Source organism: Centruroides vittatus, unplaced genomic scaffold, assembly GCF_030686945.1.
Source record: "Centruroides vittatus isolate TY-2023 unplaced genomic scaffold, ASM3068694v2 contig_620, whole genome shotgun sequence".
NCBI classification, from domain to species: Eukaryota; Metazoa; Arthropoda; class Arachnida; order Scorpiones; family Buthidae; genus Centruroides; species Centruroides vittatus.
In genome coordinates, this window is record NW_027122381.1 from 3,912,791 (window position 1) to 3,933,595 (window position 20,805).

General features: G+C 35.0%; 1 protein-coding gene across 6 annotated transcripts in view; it reads left to right on the forward strand.

The window, feature by feature from the left end:
* The first annotated feature begins 5,819 nt into the window (after positions 1-5,819).
* Positions 5,820-20,805, forward strand: part of Gapvd1 (GTPase activating protein and VPS9 domains 1) — a 259,607-nt gene continuing 244,621 nt past the window's right edge. For 5 of the 6 annotated variants that reach the window (XR_010881386.1, XM_067275441.1, XM_067275443.1 and 2 more), the window contains exons 1-2: positions 5,820-5,977; positions 13,841-13,980. Coding sequence is in view for 5 of the 6 variants with exons in the window: in XM_067275441.1 (XP_067131542.1) it covers positions 13,852-13,980 (129 nt within the window). In the remaining variant the exon portion in view is untranslated. Of the gene's footprint in view, positions 5,982-13,840; positions 13,981-20,805 lie in introns of all 6 variants that reach the window. The other variant, XM_067275442.1, reaches the window with a different exon arrangement.

Genomic DNA, 20,805 nt, shown 5'->3' on the forward strand with positions numbered 1-20,805 from the left:
TTTTGTAGCCGTTCACATTTCTGTCTTGTTAAAATTAACATTTCGCGCACCTTCTTTGGAGATGGCAAACCGCATGTGATCACGAGAGACCGAGACTTCGTATTCTACCTTTGCAATTTTTTCTTTACAGGCTTTCGAAATTGGGTGTTTAGATATTGGTTTATTTCCGAACGTTTTATTGCAGGGATTTTTGAAGAAGTGAGGGAAATGAAGAAATTGTAGGAACATAACTTGGTTAACCACTCTAAAATTCATAATTTGATATGTATAAGGCTTCTATCCAAAACATTTCTAATTATTTAAATAGGTAAACTTTTATTAATTAGACAGCGTTTCAAAGTAGGTTCGACACTGTTTGTTTACTTTTATTAATCTTTAAACATTTTATTAGACATAGAAAAATATAGTGTGAGCAAAATTAATAATTATAACTTACTTGTGAAATGAAATTCCTGAACTTTTCTTGTAACTGTTGGTAGAATTGATAGCGGCACAAAAATGTGGCATAATTATTTCCTACGGCAGTGTTCCGCGAACTTTTTGTGTTCAAGGTACACCTACCAAATCGAGAAATTTTAGAGGTACACCAAAGGAAAAACCAATGTTTATTTAATATTTATTTATTATAAAAATCAGTACAGTGTTTAATGAGAAATGTGAGCCTGCTTAACTGAGCACGGGCGATCAAACTCTGGAACAATCGTTGATAAGGCTGCTCTCATCTCCTGGTCGATCGTCCTCGGGCGTTCTCTTTTTCTCGATTTAATCGTAGTGAGAGTCGAAAACCCCAATTCGCGTATGTAGGTCGTGGCAAATGGTAAGAGAATTGCAATAGCACGCTTTGAAAGCAGTGGATACTCATTTTTTATATGCAGCCAAAAGTGTGCTAGCTCTGTTTCGGGAAATTTTAGTTCTAATGTCCGATCAGTTTTTAGCTCCACGAATTCTTCCTGCTCGTTTATCGGTAGGTGTCCGATGGAAATGCTATCTGAAAATGGATTTCGTACCCAGTCCGTAAGTTGCGGGTCACATTTAGGGAAATAAGAGTTCATTTTTTCTCCTAAGAGTTCCAAGTGTTTCACTATCAAAGCCTGCACTTTTTTCCTGAATCGGCAGCCACGACATTTGGGAACATTTCGTTACTACCATCGGTAGCGTGGCCGATCCGTAACACCAACTTAGCGCGAAAGCTTTCAATCTTGTCCGATAACGTTAAAATATTAGAATTCCTGCCTCGCAGTTTTTTGTTGAGCTCATTTCAATTGGGGAATATATCCGCCAGATATGCAAGTTTTGCTACCCATTCTTCTCCTTTAAACAGAAAAGTAAAATCTGAATCCTAGGCCTCTAAAAACGTCTGGGTCTCATTTTTTAGCTCGTAAATTCGAGAAAGCACTTTTCCGCGAGAAAGCCATCGTACTTCTGTATGAAACAGAAGTGACTGATGATCTGCTCCCATTCTCCGACACATTGCATTAAACAGACGAGAGTTCGGCGGTCGCGACTCGATGTAATTGACAATTTTGACGACTTCTTGTAGGACAGACAACAATTCATCAGGCAGAGATTTCGCCATCAGTGCTTCCCTGTGTAAAAAGCTATGTACGTTTTTAATATTAGGGTTTTTATTTCAGAAGCCATGGTTATAAATCCCCTAATTTTTCCCGTCATAGCTGCCGTTCCTACCGTGCAAATGCTTACGCAATTGTGTCATTCCAAATTATACTCGCCGAAGTACTGGTCTGTTACTTTGAATATTTCTTCTGCAGTGGTATAACCAGGTAGTGGCAGACAAAATAAAAAGTCCTTTTTTATTTCATATTCGTCAGTGGAGGGCCGGATTAACCCACTTTGGGGCCCTAGACATTTTCTTCTTACCGGGCCTCCTCCCTCTCCCACAAGAAATAGAGCGCACAAAAATTATAAAACAATAAATAAAACAAAACTAAATAATGTGAAAAACTAAAACAAATCTTAAATTTTTATTAATAAATATTTAATATACAACAATAAATTTTAGTTTTTCTAGAAAAGTTTTAATAGTTTGTTTATAAATTTAAAAAAATTGAAATTTATTTTATTAAATGCCTACCAAAGTTGTTATACAATAACAATATTACCTTAAAATATTAATTGTTTAATTTAACCTTTTTGGTTAATATTTAAATAATATAATATTTTACCCATGAAAGGTAAATTGAATAATGAAAAAGATAATTTAAATAAAAGCCAAGATAGTTTTAAAAAAGTAAGTATATAAATATGAATAAACTTTATTTAAAAATTCAGAAAAGTAAACTATCTTATTTACAAATCTTTTCAAAATAGACAGTTTGACCGGGCCCTTCAAAAAACCGGGCCCTAGACATTTGTCTCACTTGTCTATGAGATGATCCGGCCCTGCGTCAGTGTACTGTACCTCACGTTTGATACGAGATGCGCGTGACCACTGATATCGGTAGCCTGGTCGACTCGTAGCGCAAAAACTCCACTAAGCCTTAATTTTTCAAGTAACGTTGATTGAATGTCGCCAGAAATATCATTAATTCGATGTAAGATCGTATCTGCCGACGTAGGTATTTTTTCGATTTCCTTAGCGGCTTCTTGGCTAATCGTAATCTTGACAACTTCTTTGCAGACAGGTGAAATTAAAGTTTCAGCGAGAGAATGAGTGTGAGGACCCAGACGAGGTCCGAAATCGCAAAAATGCAGAATTCTGTTGTGAAAAAAATAACGATAAATTATATAAGAGAGAGAGAAAACTCTTAATCAAAACAACGTAACGAAAAATGTAAACAACGAGTCTCGGGATGACGTCAACCCGTGTTAAACGACCTGTTAATGTTTAATCCAAAGGTAGAACTCTGACACACGCACTCATAAAGAGGTATAAGGTTGACACAAGTATTCAAAGAAAAAAATTGAACTTAGGAAAACAATTTCAGAAAAAGGGAAAAATTGGAGAGATAGAAAAATATCGCGTGATCGTTAGAATTCCAAACTGACATCAATTGCAAACAACGGATTAAATTATGAGTGCAGGTGTTGTGGTTCTATCAACAATCAAATAGACACCTCGAATCGGACCTTTCCCGCGACCCGACATGGTCTCGTTTTGCGCCTGAAAACAAAGGGGAGGCCAATCGGGAAGCGAGGAAAGGGACGAGGGACCAATCCGCAAGGTGGATAGAACACGAGAAAAACGTATAAAAACTGGGACTTCAAGGTCAAAAAAGAGGAGAGTTTTTTCGGAATGACGGACATGCCTCTTGTGGGTTAAGACAGTGTGTGTAGTGTCGTCGCTCGGAACTTTAAGTGTGTCACCGCCCGTCACCATCGTCCAACGGCCCTTCTCGTCCACCCGGGACTGGATAGATCTACCTGCCGAACTCACGTTCTGAAGATCGCCGAGATTTGGAACAACCTAACCGATGTAAGCATGTATTCGTCCAAATAAACGGTTTTCCGCATGTAAACACTTGTCATCCTTTGCCACCTTCGCAACCGCCCACATACACGGGTTCCCTTAAGCTCATCCTGACGCGGGATTAATTGTATCCCCCCTTTACAGTCGGCAAATCTTACATGAGGCTTCTTGGATTTAACGAGCATATTAGCGATCACGTAGCTCGCTTTCTGCGCTTTGTCTGATGTTTTGAAAGACGGACTCGTAAGAGCTACCTGTTTCTTAGACTGGTCTTTCAAACATTGAAAAAAGGCTTTGTCTTTTTGAGCCACCGATGGGTGTTTAGTAGTTAAATGTCGTAAAAGTTTACTGGGCACCATCGAATTATTACCCAAAGTTACTCCATTTTGGGATTGGGCACGATTCGTCTCCGCAATATATAAAGCCATAACGTACATAGCTCTCATCATATTTTCGATTAACAAGCTTAGGTTTTTTCTTCGTTGACTCTGCTTCTTGGGAATCATTAGTTTTACTTGACGAACTTGCGGTAGGTTTAAGCAATTTATATACACATACATATATACACCATTATATACACATACATGTATTAGGGTCTATTTATTTGTAATAAAAAAAAGTCAATTACGTTCGCGACGACACATTCACAAACTAGCGGCTAGTTACTGGCGAAAAGCGATTTGTTTCAGTTTACAAAAGCGCGTGACAACGATGACTAAGCGGGTCGCAGCGTTACAATATCACATTGACACACGCATGCGTGCGGCGCGCGGGTGGGTTGTCCCGCTCCTCGTGCAACCAAGCGCTTCGCTCGCATAACTCTTAGCTATGTGTAGGTGCTTTATCTTCACAAAACTTGACATTTTTCCGCGGTACACACTTTGCGGAACACTGTCCTACGGTATGCTTCTCTTTCAACCCCCTTTAACTGTCATGGCTTCCTTCTCTTCAATCAGCTTCAAATAGTGGCGCTGTAAACACTTCTACTGGTACTCTTCAGTGTTCCATTTATGAAATATAATTTGGACTTGGTCATATTGTAATTGTTTTTGTTTATATTAACGTTTATTTTTAGCCATTTGTTTATTTGTCTGTGTAATTAATTTGTTAATTTTAATTTTCTACGCGAATGCTCTCCTTTAGAAAGCTTAATTTTTAAGCTATTTCCGTTGCGTTCCATATAGGCCTACTTATGTTTGTTGGTTTTACGTTAACTTCTAGTTATGCAACGAAAATTCGGTTACTTTTCGCTATTCGGCCTGTTCGGCCGAATACCGAATACCTAAAACAGGAATAAGAAATAACAAAAACACAACAAATTAATTATTTTGGTAACTTTTATTAATGCTGAACACGTTTCGAGTTCGAAAAATCTCAATTTTTTGCTTATTTATCTAAAAGATCAAAGGAAAAGTAATATGACTAAGTTATTTTTTTAAGAGATCAAAAGAAGGTAACGAATCAAATGAAAACTACCTACTTATTATGTAGTTTACTCATCTATATACTCGTACACAAAAGAACAAATGCTGATAGCATAATTAACGCAGAGCCAAAACTACTGGTGCTAGAAACTTAAAAATTTGAGGGTGTGTTCTTTTTGTAAAGTTTAGGCGTGCTAAGAAAAGATTTTACGAAATCAACCCTAAAGGGGCGAAAAAGGGTAAAAACTTTCATACAAAGTTTTTACTGCCTGGGCAAATTAGATCGAAACTTAGGTCATAAAATGTGAAAAATAATGATTAATGATCTGTAGAGCGTTTTTACGAAATTATCCCTTCTTATAAACTTGAAAATTAAATTAACTTTTTGTTTCATTGTACAAAATCACAACTGAAATTAATAAGTGGTACCGGTAGGTTATGGTGCAGGAAAATCAACTTTTCCTCATTTTTGGAAAGTTTTCGTACGTGCGTTAATTAAGCCGAATAGTTTGGCCGAATATTCGGCTATTCGGCCACGCTCCTGGCCGAATATTCGGTGTTCGGCCTGAGGCCGAACATTATCAAATTTCCGTATTTCGAGGAAAGCTTTCGATATTAAGACGAAAACATTTTTATTTATCACATTTACTGCCGGAGTAATGAGGTGACCTGTTTATTGTGTTTCGTATTCTCCGGTTAGTTCTTATTTATTTAAAAAAATTTTTTATCCGTCGGACTCGGCCGGCCCGAAATTAAATCTCGAGTGTGCCACCGACTTAACGTCGTAACCGGTAACGCATACCATCTGGGTAGAATAGGTTTTGCATAAAAAAACGAAAATATTTCCCTTTACGAATTTTATTACCGAGATTACTTTTTCCAAAAAAATTTTAAGGTAAAATACCCTACGTACATGTGGAATTAAAGTCTAGAAATAAAAATTCCGCGCCGACGGAGGACGGGCTACTTTGGGCTACTGCGGCTCCTCGTTTGGCAGCATCCGTCTGGCAACTTCGATATTTCGTCCGTGTTGATAAATACGATTCGGCTTTCGTGGCGGAGGGTGGGTGGTTCCTCCGGCGTCGTAAATACGTTGGACTTTTCGTTCGGAGATCGTACGTCCGTCGTAAGTATCCGTCACCCGTCTTTCTCCCTCCGCCTTTATAAATTCGGGCGGCGGCCGCCACTGCGCGATTTCCCCGACGCGTAGCTGGTTCTGTCCGGGAACGGCCGAGAAGGACGAAACCGGGCGGAAAGGCCGCCGTCCGCGATCTTTTTCGCATGGCTCTCTACGCGTCCGGACGACGGTGCTGGAAGCGGCCGGCAACCCGTCCGCTACCACGGGACGGACGGCGGGAGTCTCGCCTCGGGACTCCGGACGGTACGGCGGACGCCCTCCGTGGTGGCCGTAGTCTGGTGATTCCCAAACGTTTTCTGGTTGCTCCCCTCGGTTTTCTGAACTTATACCCTCGCGCCCTCTAACCCGTTTTCCCTCGCGTTAGAAGGGCTCGGATGGCACCGTCCTTCGCCTCGAACTCTGCCTCTTTTCCGTTCCTCTTCCGTGACTCGTTCTCCGCTTTTGGACGTCGTCTGGCGTGATGTTTCCGCGTAGAAGCGGGAAGGATCCTTCCGGGTGGCACGTGCGGGATCGCCGAGCCCTACGTCGAGGTGCGGTTTTTGGGATGCGGGCCCGAGACGAAACCGAGGTTGCGGCTTTAGTCGACGGAGCGAGATCGAGGCCGGAAACTAAAGCGGAGGCTTAAATTTAATAATAAAATTAATGCGGAACCTAAGCCGTCCGTTTGCTCGAGAGGCCGAACGACGCGGTATACTAGTTTGTGATCGAATCTTCTGTCTGTGATTGAGATGCAGTGTGCTCCTAGGGCTCGATTTAAATTTATTTGATCTTTTCCGTTGCATAATATTTGGTATACCGTGCTATTAAGTTTATAGGCGGTCTTTGCGTTTGTATTCTTTGCAATTTCTTTGCATATTGATCCGAGTCTTGTATCCACGTAAACTACTATGTATCTGGAGTCGGCCGGATTACGTCGTGTTTGTATAACTCGGTTAAGCCGTAATTCCAATTTTGTTTTGCATATGTAATTTTGCACTAAACTATGCACCAGTTTTTTAGAGTAACTGTGAGAAATTGCCACTTTTTTGATGTGTTTGAGTTCTTTATTCGTGTCTACCATATTAGTACAATGTGTAAATGCTGGTCTCACTAACACCCTAAAGGCTGCTATTTTGTATGAAAATGAATCGTTGGAACACACTGGTATAAAGAACAGAAGATACAGTCCGTAAAGAAATTATAAACTCGAGTGAAAATTTTCTGTGTTTTAATTTCTTTTCATCCACAGTCAATTGTTGCTATATGAGATGATTTTAATTAGTCTTAAGAATATATAATGAAATAAGCAAGTCTTTGTATTGTATCATTTTAATAAACAATCAAAAATTTGAATTGTTATAATCTTTTGTTGTAAACAATTTATAAACTCAAGGGTGAAAACTGATTATTACCATTGAATGGAACAATCCACTGTGCATGTATTTATGTAAATTAGTATGTGTAACATTTTGGGTGAGTCTAAGAATTCAAACTAAAAAAGTGACAAAAATACCAAGGGGAGTAACCTTAACTGAAAATGAAATACGAAAAATCTATTTCTTTAAGGGAAAAGGGTGGCCAACTCGTAAAATTGCTTCAAAACTTGGAAGATCTCAAACTGCAGTACAAAATGTACTAAAAAAGGGTGATAATTATAGCAAAATTAAACGTACAGGACGAAAACCAAGTCTGCAGCCTCGTGATCATCGCCGCACTGCTAGTCTTGCAATAAATGAATCATTGTCTACTCGTGAGATAGGTGCAGTTTTACCAACTCCAGTGTCCCACCAAACTGTGTGGAAAAGCTCGAGAAAAAATAAAACAATAAACTTTATGAAAGTGAAGTCCAAACCAAAGCTAACAGAGTTACATCGGTCAACAAGGCTGCAATGGGCAAAAGATCGTGTTACCTGGACAACTGAATGGAGAAAAATAGTTTTCTCAGATGAGAAAAAGTTTAACCCGAATGGCCCAGATGGCCAAGCATATTATTGGCACGATACAAGAAAGAATCCCAGGGTTAAATTCAGTAGACAACAAGGTGGAGGTTCAGTAATGATCTGGCCAGCATTCGGATATGAAGGGAAAACAGATTTGGCATTTATTAATGGGCGAATGAATTCTGAGACCAAGCTATGTTATATGAACATCTAATCCCATTTGGTCCTCTCATTGGTGGTCAAGACTGGATCTATCAACAGGACAATGCATCTGTTCACAAGTCAGCCATTACTACAAAGTGGTTTTCATGTGAAAAAATTGAAGTGATGGTTTGGCCAGCACATAGTCTAGACCTTAATCCCATTGAAAACCTTTGGAGTCAACTTGTGGCATTAGTTTATCGCCACAGAAAACAATACAACACATCCGACGAGCTTACGGTTGCATTGTATAATGCCTGGGACAAAATTAAACTAAGTGACATTCAAAACCCTCTTAATTCAATGCCTAAATGAGCTGTGGAGGTAATTGAAAACAAGGGAGGGTCCACAAAGTATTAAAAACTTACTAAATCACCCTTGAGTTTATAAATTGTTTACAACAAAAAATTATAACAATTAAAATTTTTGATTGTTTATTAAAATGATATAATACAAAGACTTCTTTATTTCATTATATATTCTTAAGACTAATTAAAATCATTTCATGTAGCAACAATTGACTGTGGATGAAAAGAAAATCAGATTAAAACACAGAAAATTTTCACTCGAGTTTATAATTTCTTTACGGACTGTATTCTGGTTTATAATAAATGCTATTGGTAATGCATTTTTGTTTGAAACTGATATTTAAGTCTAAAAAATGTGCCAATGAATTACTGTACTGATCCAGTTTTAATGTTAGCTTGTACAGATTGGTATTAAATTTGTTCTAGAAGCTTCTGTATATCTGGTTTTGTTTTTCAAATTATCAGAATGTCATCTATGTATCTGCTGTATAGTCGAATGTTTGGTAGGAATTTGGGTAAGACCTTATTTTCTAGAGCCTGTATTATTAGTTCGCTTAGGTCATCGGACGGGGCTACTCATTGGTATGTTGCGGACATGGGCAAATGCGGCTCTTGCTAAAAGTGTTAATTTCTGATTTTTATTATTATTTTTACAATTTTATTTCCACAATTTTGTGAAAACATGTAATTATATATATATGTAATATTTAGTAATTTATTTCCAAGTTGGTGCAATAAATTAAATTGACATCTCAAATCTATTCTTTTAAAACAAGTTCTCGACCCGAATGGGGGACGACAACCTATATCATTCCCTGCCTTACCATACTATCTGCCACGACAGTACAGAACTGCGGCTCCCATGCATTTTGCAAAACCTACATTTCGGCTCCCACCGAACTCTTGCTTGCCCACCTCTGGTAGGTATATCGCATTGTTGTAGGAAAGTCTTATTATAACTGAAAAAGGAAATGTAACGTAATAGGTGTGTGAGCTCTAGAATCTGATTATGGTGTTGGGTGGCCACTTCTATATTCTCAAATAAAAAAATCATGCAATGAGCAGAAACAAGGTTGTAAGTAGATTGATAGATGTAGTGACACGAAATCTAAAACTGTGACGTGTTTGTCATCAATTAATGAAAGTTCATTCGATCTACCAGCCAACTTACGTGTGTCAGTGGTACTGTATTTATAATTTTTCAAGTGATGAGCCAATAATGTATGTATGTATCTCTTTTCCAAATAAACAGGTTGATGAATGAACTTTATCTATCAAATGATAGGTGAGACCCAGGATCAAAAATTCATATTTCACAACATTCTAAAATACAATAGACATTGTAATCTAATTTGCATACATCCATATTTTGTGTTTTCAACCTTCAGTAAAAATAGAACTTGGTAAAACATTAACAGATGAAGATAAAAGCAAGATATGTGCATTCAGAGACTGTAGGAAATATGAATGTGTCATTGCAAGTCGGAAGATCTTTGATCTTCCGAGTAGACTTGCAATCTATCGAGTAGATCTTCCGAGTTCACAATTACTTAAGATGCTGACAATTATGGCAAAGCTAAATGTTGTAGTTGGCTAAAAAAACTTTACCAGAGATGATAGGACAATATTGAGAACAGATACATTCTCTGGTATGTCATCTAATTAGATTACAGTTTCACTACAGCTACCTGTAACACCAAGAATGACAAGATATGTTCTGCAAATCATGTGTACATTAAAATGCAGGCACAGCCAAAATTGACAACCTTCTATATAGAAAGGCAGCTGAACTTTGCAATGTGCTATGTTTGCCATTCAGATTTATTTCAGCTTTTAGTGATGAGAAGAAATTTAACTGGATGGCCCTGATGGTATATGATACTATTAGCATGATATAACAAAAATTCCACTTACTTTAAACAAAATCGAACGACGAAAGCTCGACTGTCCAGTGTCCAATGCACACTCATTGTACGTGTCGTGCTCACAGTCAAACTTTCATCATTCTATTTTGTTTAAAGTTTCTTAACGGTGTTCCAAAATAAAGAATCCAGCTAGTTTAGGTGATGAAGAACGTGGATGGTGTTCAGAAAACATTTGTTTTTTAAAAGTTTTTTATGCACCGGTTAAAGGTTTAAGTAAGTGGAATTTTTGTTATACACACCCCGGTGTGTTTGTAGAAGTTATGTTAGGATGATATATATCATCACTATAATACAACACCTTAATTTTGCTGAGAATTAGATATTTTAATCACAAACGCTTTCAACCTGATTAACAGGCCATCTTCAGGTCTACCAAAAAACGATAATGGAACAGAAACGTTTCATGTATAGAATATAGATATTTAAATCAAAATTTTAGAACAAAAATTTAAAAAATATACAATAGAGACGGAATAAAATATAAAATTAAAATATACAAGAGAATAAATAAAAATAAACTAAAAAATATAATATACATAATAAATCTTCCCATAACTGATTCTAGCATGAGTTTTCAGTGAACTTTTTAATCATGTATTTCCACGCCGACGACAGGCTCTCAGCATCCCTCGCATTCAAACACCCTTCCCGTAGCCTACTCCTATATATTTCAATCTTCTCCGCTGTCATTGATAAAGTGGGGGAAGATACCAGTTTTATAATCGTTGCCTCGTCCCATTTTACTATCGAACCTTGGACTTGCGACATTTGTGACAAAACCGTGGTATTGGATCCTTTTTTTACGTTATACCGATGTTTTTTTAGCCTCACCCCTAAGCTCCTGTTGGTGACGCCGATGTAGTCTTTCTTAACATCTAGCTGGATGTTTTCATAAGATTGAAATATATAGGAGTAGGCTACGGGAAGGGTGTTTGAATGCGAGAGATGCTGAGAGCCTGTCGTCGGCGTGGAAATACATGATTAAAAAATTCACTGAAAACTCATGCTAGAATCAGTTATGGGAAGATTTATTATGTATATTATATTTTTTAGTTTATTTTTATTTATTCTCTTGTATATTTTAATTTTATATTTTATTCCGTCTCTATTGTATATTTTTTAAATTTTTGTTCTAAAATTTTGATTTAAATATTTATATTCTATACATGGAACGTTTCTGTTCCATTATCGTTTTTTGTAGACCTGAAGATGGCCTGTTAATCAGGTTGAAAGCGTTTGTGATTAAAATATCTAATTCTCAGCAAAATTAAGGTGTTGTATTATAGTGGTTTACTTGCTGAGCACTTTTACTGTTATGATATATATCATCATCATCATTCTCATCCTTCATCATGCCTTGCATAAGGTGGAGAATCCATTGTAATGTTCTATGTGATCAAAACTAAGTCTGGAAAAGAAACAGCGTTGCACAAAATTAGGGTTCTATCGAGTACCAGGCCTGGACTTACCCGAAGAGCAAAAATGCAAAAAAAAAAAAATTGTAAAGTGAGACATATTTCAGCAAAAAATCCGCAATATTAAGTCGAACAATAATATATATATTATTGTTCGACTTAATATCGAACAAGAATAACTATAAACAAGAAGTCAGTAATAAATATATTTTTCAAATATTCAAACAAGTCAAAATCAATTATGTACCAGCAAAAAAAACAATCGATAAAAAGGAATTTTTTTTTTCAACTCGAGACATACAAGTAATTAAATTTCCACCAGTATCAACTAAATTCAAAAGCAAAGACTACACCTCTTACGAGTTAATTGCTTAGCTGTTGCCAACAAGTAATGTCAGACAATTCTGTCCAAAGTAATGGCCTTCACATACCCAAGGTTGCTTTCGGGAACTACATCTCTTTGTTGAACAGGTATCATGTTTTATCTGGCTTACAAGTGTAATTCTGCACTATCCTATTTACATATTTGAGCATTATGGGATCTGTTACCTAAAAACAAACATTCATTTGCATTTTAATTTTGAATTTAGTTTATTTTTTGGGGTTTTGGGCATTTCCATTGTTAAAAAACATAATAAAATGGCTCTGATAAGAAAAGAACAAGTAAAAATAATGTCCAAAACATGAAGTAATGATCAGACTTTGACTCTCTGTCATGATGATGTGGGCCGCTTTCACTCAACAGTTAAAATCAGCTATTTCATTATATTGCTTTTATTTCATCATGTTGAAAGGCAGTTGACTATTAAGATGTATTGGGAAATTATCTTCTACCTTTAAGAGATGGAAGCATTGGATGAACATTTTTTTTTTCAACAAAATAATAATTCTATTTATAATTGTTGCTTCAATAATGACATGGTTGTCTGACAGTAATATCAATATTTTGCCATGGCCACCATGCAGCCCTGATTAAACTTAATAGAAAATTTTTGGGGTGATTTAGAATGGTTTATACCAAAGGAAAACAATTTAACAATGTTTCTTGATCTTAAAAAAGCAATGTGACTGCTTAGAATGAAATGGAATGCTTGGAATGAAAAATGGTCCTAAAAGGCTATTTTTTCCAGGAAAATTGCAAGCAATAATTTGTTGTATTTGAATTTCTTAAATATGTAAATAAGTTTTTACTTTATATTTGGTTTATAGTTATTTTAATAACTAAACAACAACAAATTTACAGATCAGCTAATTTTAATGAGAAGTTTGAAAACCCAGGTGGTCTCAAGCTTGCTTTCAGGATTGTGTTGTTAAAATATCATATCAAAAGAGCAGAGAACCTTGTGCTGCATTAAAACGACATATTTGGCCAAATCCAAGAATTTTGTTGCCTTGGTAACAAAATTAGAACTGCATAGATACAGGACAAGTGAAAAGAACTGTCCATTTCTGCAAGGTCCTGTATTTATGCAGTTCTTCTAAGAAAATGGGACATAGGACTTCAAAAGTACTTAAAATGACCTTGGTGAACCTAGTTAGCAGCTAAGAATAATCTTGTAAGATTATACTTAAATTCTGTGATAATTTCAAAATGATACAACAGTAACATAACAGATCCGTTATCGGTACAGTACGATAACAATATAACAGACAAGTTATTGGAATTAACAAAAAGAGACTCTGAAAGAAGAGACCTCTTTTATTAATGCAAGTTTTGAATTTTTCACTAATATTCTTTGAAGAAATTTTTAATATGGGATTATTTGATTTGGTCATCACGATGACCATAATCATCTGGTGGGAATTTGAATACAGAGAGTCTATATGAAATATAGCTGTATATTAGTAAATATAACAGTAATTGATTTAATTTTATATCAATAGAGATAAATTATAGACATTTCTTATTAAATACTTCTTAGCTTTCTTAAATAAGCACTTACTTCATTTATTTGTTTTTTTTTATTTAAATACAATACTGTTTTATCCATTGTCAAAATAAAAATAAATTTATTGTATAATAATAATAACTGGAGTACTAGATATGGTAACATAGTAATAAATTTAAAAAAATATTTTGTAGAAAAATACAGAATGAAACACAAAAGTCTCATCATGGGCTCTTCTAATGAAATGAATTTGCTAGAATTAGCACATCATTTAAGACAAGAATATTTGTTTGTTTCTTCTGAGAGAGAACATCTCCAACATCTAAATGAGAAGGTATGTATGTCTGTCAAATTTTTAATCTTGTCAGATTTAGTTAGACTGAGTAGTTTTAAAATTATTCTATTGAAACTAAACGTAAGTTTGCATTTTGTAACTTTGTAATATGTTTTAACAAAAGAAAATCAAAAATAATAAACATTACCAAATAATTTGAACAAAGAAATTATATTTTAACAACAATAAATGAAGTACGTGGAACATTTCTGGAATGATGGGAACATTAGGGCACTACCTGTTGAAAAAACTAATGTTCAAAAGTTATAATAGATAAAAATCAACTAATCAAACATTTCTTCACACACTTTTTTTGGGATAGGGAAGACATAATTTTGTTTAATTAAACATTTACCGTTATCGTCGACAATGATTTTCTATCTCGTGAGTTATTTTTAATTTTTTTTTCGTAAAAGGCTTCGGATTTTGATGCAAATAATATAATAGTACTTTATAAATTTATTTATCTTCAAAGTTTTTTCTTTTTTCTAAAATAATGTTCAGAAAAAGATTTCAGTCAGTTTGAGCGGTGTCTGTAGAGCACATTGCATGGGTCATCAGTTAGTCCTTAAATTTCTGTAGTGTTACCTTCATGAAATGTAATTTTGTGTTATTGTGATAGAATAAGACTTGTCTATTGACCAATGTTGTATGTTATTTATATGATGACACATACTTTTGTGTTGAGGCAAATTAGCTGCTTGCAATAAACATTTATAGTTGTGAGGCAATCAACTCTCTCACTAAAATTCATGTTAAAATATTGTTTTGAAATAAAAAAGAAAGAAGACAAATTTTTGGATAAGAAAAAGTGATGCAAATGTATAAACAGTTGAAGAATATAAGCCCTAAAAATCAACTATATCTGGTTGGGATTGAATTAAATGTTGATTTTGATATCCTATGATTTGAGTTGAGATGTTGATATACTTAGCAACAGGTGAGCATTTTGAACTTTTGATATAAATTTGAATCGCATACAACCCCTTATGTTGCCAAGAAAAACATTTGATAATCACGAATGTTTCCGGCATTCTACAAATTATCTTCAATTGTTGAATTACATTCTATTGTTAGAATGTAATATTCTAATGGAATTTAGAATACAACAGATTTAAATAAGAATAAAAGAACACAAAACAACTTATAAAAAAAGGGGGTGAACGTTACACAAAACCAAAATCAAATAATAATAATCATCACTTTGTTACGAACCTGTTATTGGTGTGCTTTGTGAAATCACAACTTATCACAAATGCTTTCAAAAAACGTTTGAACAGTTCTTCTTCGGGTGAAATCTGATGGAACGTGAATATTTAAATAAATCAAACTCCTGTAAGCTGAAATCATGGCATGCACATTCATGCGTGGATGGCAATTAAGAGTCAGTTTCTATGAGAGTTTGCCAGACTACTGATAGATTTAGCTCCTCTTTCCAGTTGACGCAGGTGGTACTGCAGCTAGCTCTCTAAATGGCTATGGCTTTTAGCCATTTAAGATGCTCTCGGTGAGGAGTACAGATGACGATCTCGGCCTTGTCAAATTCTGCTTCGATGTCTGGGTCGGATGCATACGTGGCATGGGCAGTAGTGTGTCGCCCGTAGATTTTTTTGACTTTGTACTCCGACCTTAAAAATAACAATTTCTCAAATTTCACACAAACCTGGTGTTAATTGGTGTGTAAGCTGAGATAATTTAAGTGAATTTCTTAAATTTAATATGTTTATTTTTGAACCAAATAACAATAAAATACACAAAAAAATAAGCACTTTCGGAATTCCGTGAGTATTTTATGTCGTTAGAAAGAAAACAAAATGAAGAAATTAAACATATAATCATACTTAACAAAATTGAAGACAATTCTGCCCAAAACGGACCACCATTTATTTTGTGTTCCAGACTATACCCATTTACATTCATGGCAACAGACCTTCCTTTATAGGCCACATGCCGCCAGAAGTCAGAAGATATTATTAACAAGCCAGAAGATATTATTATTAACAAGAAGTCAGAAGATGATATTATTAAGAAGCCATAAGATATTATTATTAACAAAATTGAAGACAAGTCTGCCCAAAAGGGCAGACTTGTCTTCAATTTTGTAAATAATAATATCTCCATCAGACAGAAAAATTTACAAAAGAAATTTTAAATGTACCGTTGTCGGGGGCAGCTTAAAAATCTACGCTTTTCAGCCCCTGTTCCAGTAGATATAAAGCAGAAACACCCCATTGGATGGATGAAACGTAAGATGTCTGTTTGTCACTGATTCCCTTTTAGTTTTAATTGAATGTTTGTGTTTTTTAAAAGACTTTTTAACTTCTGCCGGCATGTAGCCTATAAAGGAAGGTCTGTCGCCATGAATGTGTATTGTCTGGAATGCAAAATAAATGGTGGTCCCTTTTGGGCAGACCTGTCTTTAATTTTGTTAATAATAATATCTCCATTGGAGGGAAAACTTTACAAATATAATCATACTTTTTGATGTAATCCCGAGTTTCACATTTTAGAATACAAACTCATTCATTTTTATGTGACGTAACTTGTTCGATTTTTTTTTTAATACACCCTCTAGAGAGGAGTGTATAACCTTACTTAAACAGACATACTGGCATTTGCTTGGGATAAATTGGCATGCCGGCATTCCCCAGGACATGGCCCAAACTGGCATGACAGCTTTTACCATACAGAAATATCGGATTTCATGGTTACTCTGGATGGATCGGCATGCCGGTCATTCTGCGAAAATACAGTAGTTTTTTCTCCACAATGTGTTTCCATTCTGATGGCAATCCTTCAGTGTCCCTAGCATTGAGACATCTGTTTATTATCCTGCTTCTGTATATTTATGACATTTTGGTATTCATTGTTAATGATAGTGAATGCATTGGTTTTATGATGTCAGCCTCCTCCCACTTTACAATTGAGCCTTCCACCTGTGCCATGTTGGACAACACTGCAACACTGTCAGATTTTGATGATGTATTTATATTCTTTAAGGCATACTTCAAAATTTTTTTTGTGACTTAGATGTCTTTTTTCTTGACCCCTGACTATTTGTTCTCATATGGAATTCTATAGACTTCTGCTTGTGCCCCTTGTTTGTTTTTTCTTTGTCATTTCTAAGAAGTCTGTAAAAGGTGGGTGCTCTTTTGAATACTAGTTCTTATTCTATATGATCTGCAATCTCATTTAAGATGTTAAAGTTTTTATTACATGTGAACTGAGATATTCTATTGCTTCTTGCTTTCATTTCTACTTTGACTTCCTTAAACTTTTTGATAGGATCTTTGGTCAATTTCTTTTTGTATCTCTATTCTGCAGAGATGGTTTTAATTTTGGTTAGCTCTCTTATTCTCTCGTTAATATTAGAACAATACAGAAAAGCTCTTCTGATCAGTGTTCAAAAAGCTGAAAGTTTGTGTGCAGATCACTAGAGCATGATGGGCTATATAGTGAGTGGGTCATGTGTTGGTTTAACGTAAACTTTTGTGTATAAACTTCTATTTTTAAATATGATGTCAATATTGAAGAAATGTATGCATGTTGTATTTTCTTGCTTTAATTTGAGACTCAAACAATCATCATTAACATTAACTGTGTTCAAAAATTGTTGTATCTTGTTTAAGCATTGAATTACTGATAGAATTAATGAAAGAATGTAATTCAGCACTTGAAGATGGTTTGTAGAACAAGTCGAAAATGTTTGTCATTATTAAACATTTTCCTTGGTAATAAAGTGTTGTACTGCTGAGAGAGTTTTTTGGAGATATATTGATCTGTTTTTTATAGATATTTACAAGCAAAATCAGAAATTCAAAATTCTTGGTTATTTCTAGTACATTCTCAGTTTATAGATTACTTTCAGCTTTCTTTTTATTTGATGTTTACAAGATAGAAGATACTGTGGCAATTTTTGGGTCCTGAATTTTCCAACTTTTGAAACTGTTACTGTTTACAGGAGCAAATGCTTGCTAATTTGTTTAGGACCTGCAAATGTGTTTTTTTAAAATATTTTTAACTTGATTGATATTCAAGAATTTAAAAAGTACAGAACAGAAACAAGTAGAAGAAATACAACAATGATGGACTATATATTTAATACTAGAAAAGTTGAAGAGAAAAGCTGGCAAGGACTTTTGCATGACTTTCTCAGCACTCAAACAGAAAATTAAGTGGATGTGGAAGGCAGTCTACTTAATCTTTTGTTTCAATATCATAATTTCATTCAATATAACTATAATTTTCAATTATTATTTATAAAAGCTAGAAAAAAAAGGCAAAAGCTTTATTTTTGTGGGTAAGGATGAATTTTTGACCATGTAAGTTTCAATAGTGAGTAAAATTTTTGTTATGTGTAACCTCACTTGATATGATCTACCTTGTCTATCTCCACTTCTTCATGACCTGTAATTTCAAAAATGCTTCATATATGCATTAATGCATGTAAAGTATATAGTCAACAATCTGTATGTAGGAATACATACACAAGCAGGGGTCATGCTGCATAGCACCAAAATCGCTACTTGGTGATATTTTTATAAAAGTGGTGATAAAAATATAATACTGATGAAAGCATGAGACGATAAAACCCTAGTCTGTTTATTTTGACATTCATCATGAAATTGAATCACAAAGCACACTTCAAGAAAAATAACAATGTCTAGCTCCTGTGCACCACACCACCTAATGGTTTCATGATGTCATGTGGCAAGTTTAGGCAGCAAAGTAGGAAGAGACATTGCAAACCAAAGGCAGTTTTGCACAATGCTGCCCAACTTCTCACATTGGAGTATTTTATCAAATAATAGAAAATTTGGGGAATTTTTTGGGATGATTTTTTTACTTTCATCTTTTTACAGCAGACTAAAACAAAAATTTTGACGTGACAGAACACGTGAAATACCATTTAAGCATTGTAATCAAATTGTTTGGAATTATTCGTTAAAAAATTATTCAAAAATAATTCCTGTTACTAACGAGGAGTGGGCCAGATATTTGGGTCTCCGATTCAAACAAAACTTGGTGAGCACATGGTTTTAACACAAACAGCTCCAATAATAAACCCATTTCTCAAGCATTTCCAAAAATTGGGCCCTTAAATTGAGTATTTAGCTTATAAGTCTGTAGAAGTTTCACATCTCTGAGTGGTGATAGCCAATTGGATAAAATTGTAGATAATATAGGTTCAAACCTTTGAAATTTTAGTTTACTCTTTTTTATGTGTAACATAATTATTTTACCATGTTATTAGCATTATTATTACTATTCTTTTTCAGTATTTATTTTCACTTAGTATGTAATTATGAGTGAAAATATGTCATCACAAGCAAATAAGCTTCAGACATTAATGTACATGGATAAAAAAGACAAGTGATATGAAAATTTAGCATGTTTTTAATTGTTGTTGTTATGGATAATTTTCTCATGTGCTCATGTTTATATTTCAAATATCACAGTACAATGATAACTGAAAATAAAGGTGAAGAAAGAAAAATTTCATTTAATGTAAGAGTAAACCTACAGAGACTTACTTTGGCGAAACAGGAAATGGCATCACAATTTTAATTTCATTTTATAAGCTTTAAACATGAGGAATAATAACAGTAACAGTAATGCTAATGATGCAGTAAAATAATAAATTAATTTTGCTACACAAAAAAACTAAACTAACTAAAATTCAGAAAGTTCTAATCTAAATTGTCTAGGTCCAAGTGCCTAGAGTCTATATACAGCCAGCTCCTCTGTCTCAGAGATGTAAAATTCACAAAGACTTATAAGGTAAACACTCAATTTTCAGAGGCTCAATTTTTGGAAATGCTTGAGAAGTGGGTCCTATTACCTGGACAAGGAGCTGTTTGTCTTCAAGGCTACATGCTCACTAAGTTTCATTTGAATCAGAAATTCAAACATCTGGTCTTCTCCTTATTAGCAATAGGAATCATTTTTGAATAATTTTTTAATGAACAATTCCAAATAGCACATTTGATTACAATGCTTAAATGGTATTTCACATGTTCTATCATATCAAAATATTTGTTTTAGTCTAGATAAAAAAAATATTAAAGGAAAAAAAAGTTGCTTTAAAGAATTTTCCAAAATTTTCTGACAGTCGATAAAGAAAAACCTCTGGAAACACTGGGCTCGTTGCACAAGACTGCTTTTGGTTCTCAACGTCACATCACTTTCTTTTCTGCCCGAAGTTGCCATATGACATCGTAAAATTGCTAGACATGATGCATGGGACTCCCATTGCATGAGCTAGACATTCTGCTGTTTTTTCTGAAGTGTGCTTTGTGATTCAATTTTATGCTGAATGTTGAAATGAGCAGATGATTTTCAATGGGTCCAGGTCATGTGGAGTTCTTGGAAACGAGGTCGCTGACAATCTTGCCAAATTCGCTGCTAAATCTACAGTCACTAGCACTTTTAGTTATATTCCTATTTCCTATATAGATGTGCACATAAAGAAACAAATTTCTATTCACTGGTAAGACAGCTGGGATCACGACACCACGGGTAGACTCACCCACACTTTTATCCCCATGGTTGACAATATTGCCACTCTTCCCATAGCTCTACCCTCATTCATCTTCTTACAGGTCATGGCAATGTCAAGCAAAATCTGCATAGATTCAATCTTGGAGACAGTCTGTTCTGTGAGCACAGGCTGCATGAGGCACAAACACCAATGCACTTAATTTTCCACTGCAATGGGTACACTAACATTAAGAATAGCTTAACAAGAGTGGCAATTGTGGAAGGATACAACTGGCCATGCACACCACAGCAACTCATCCAGATACGTACAATGTACCATCACTT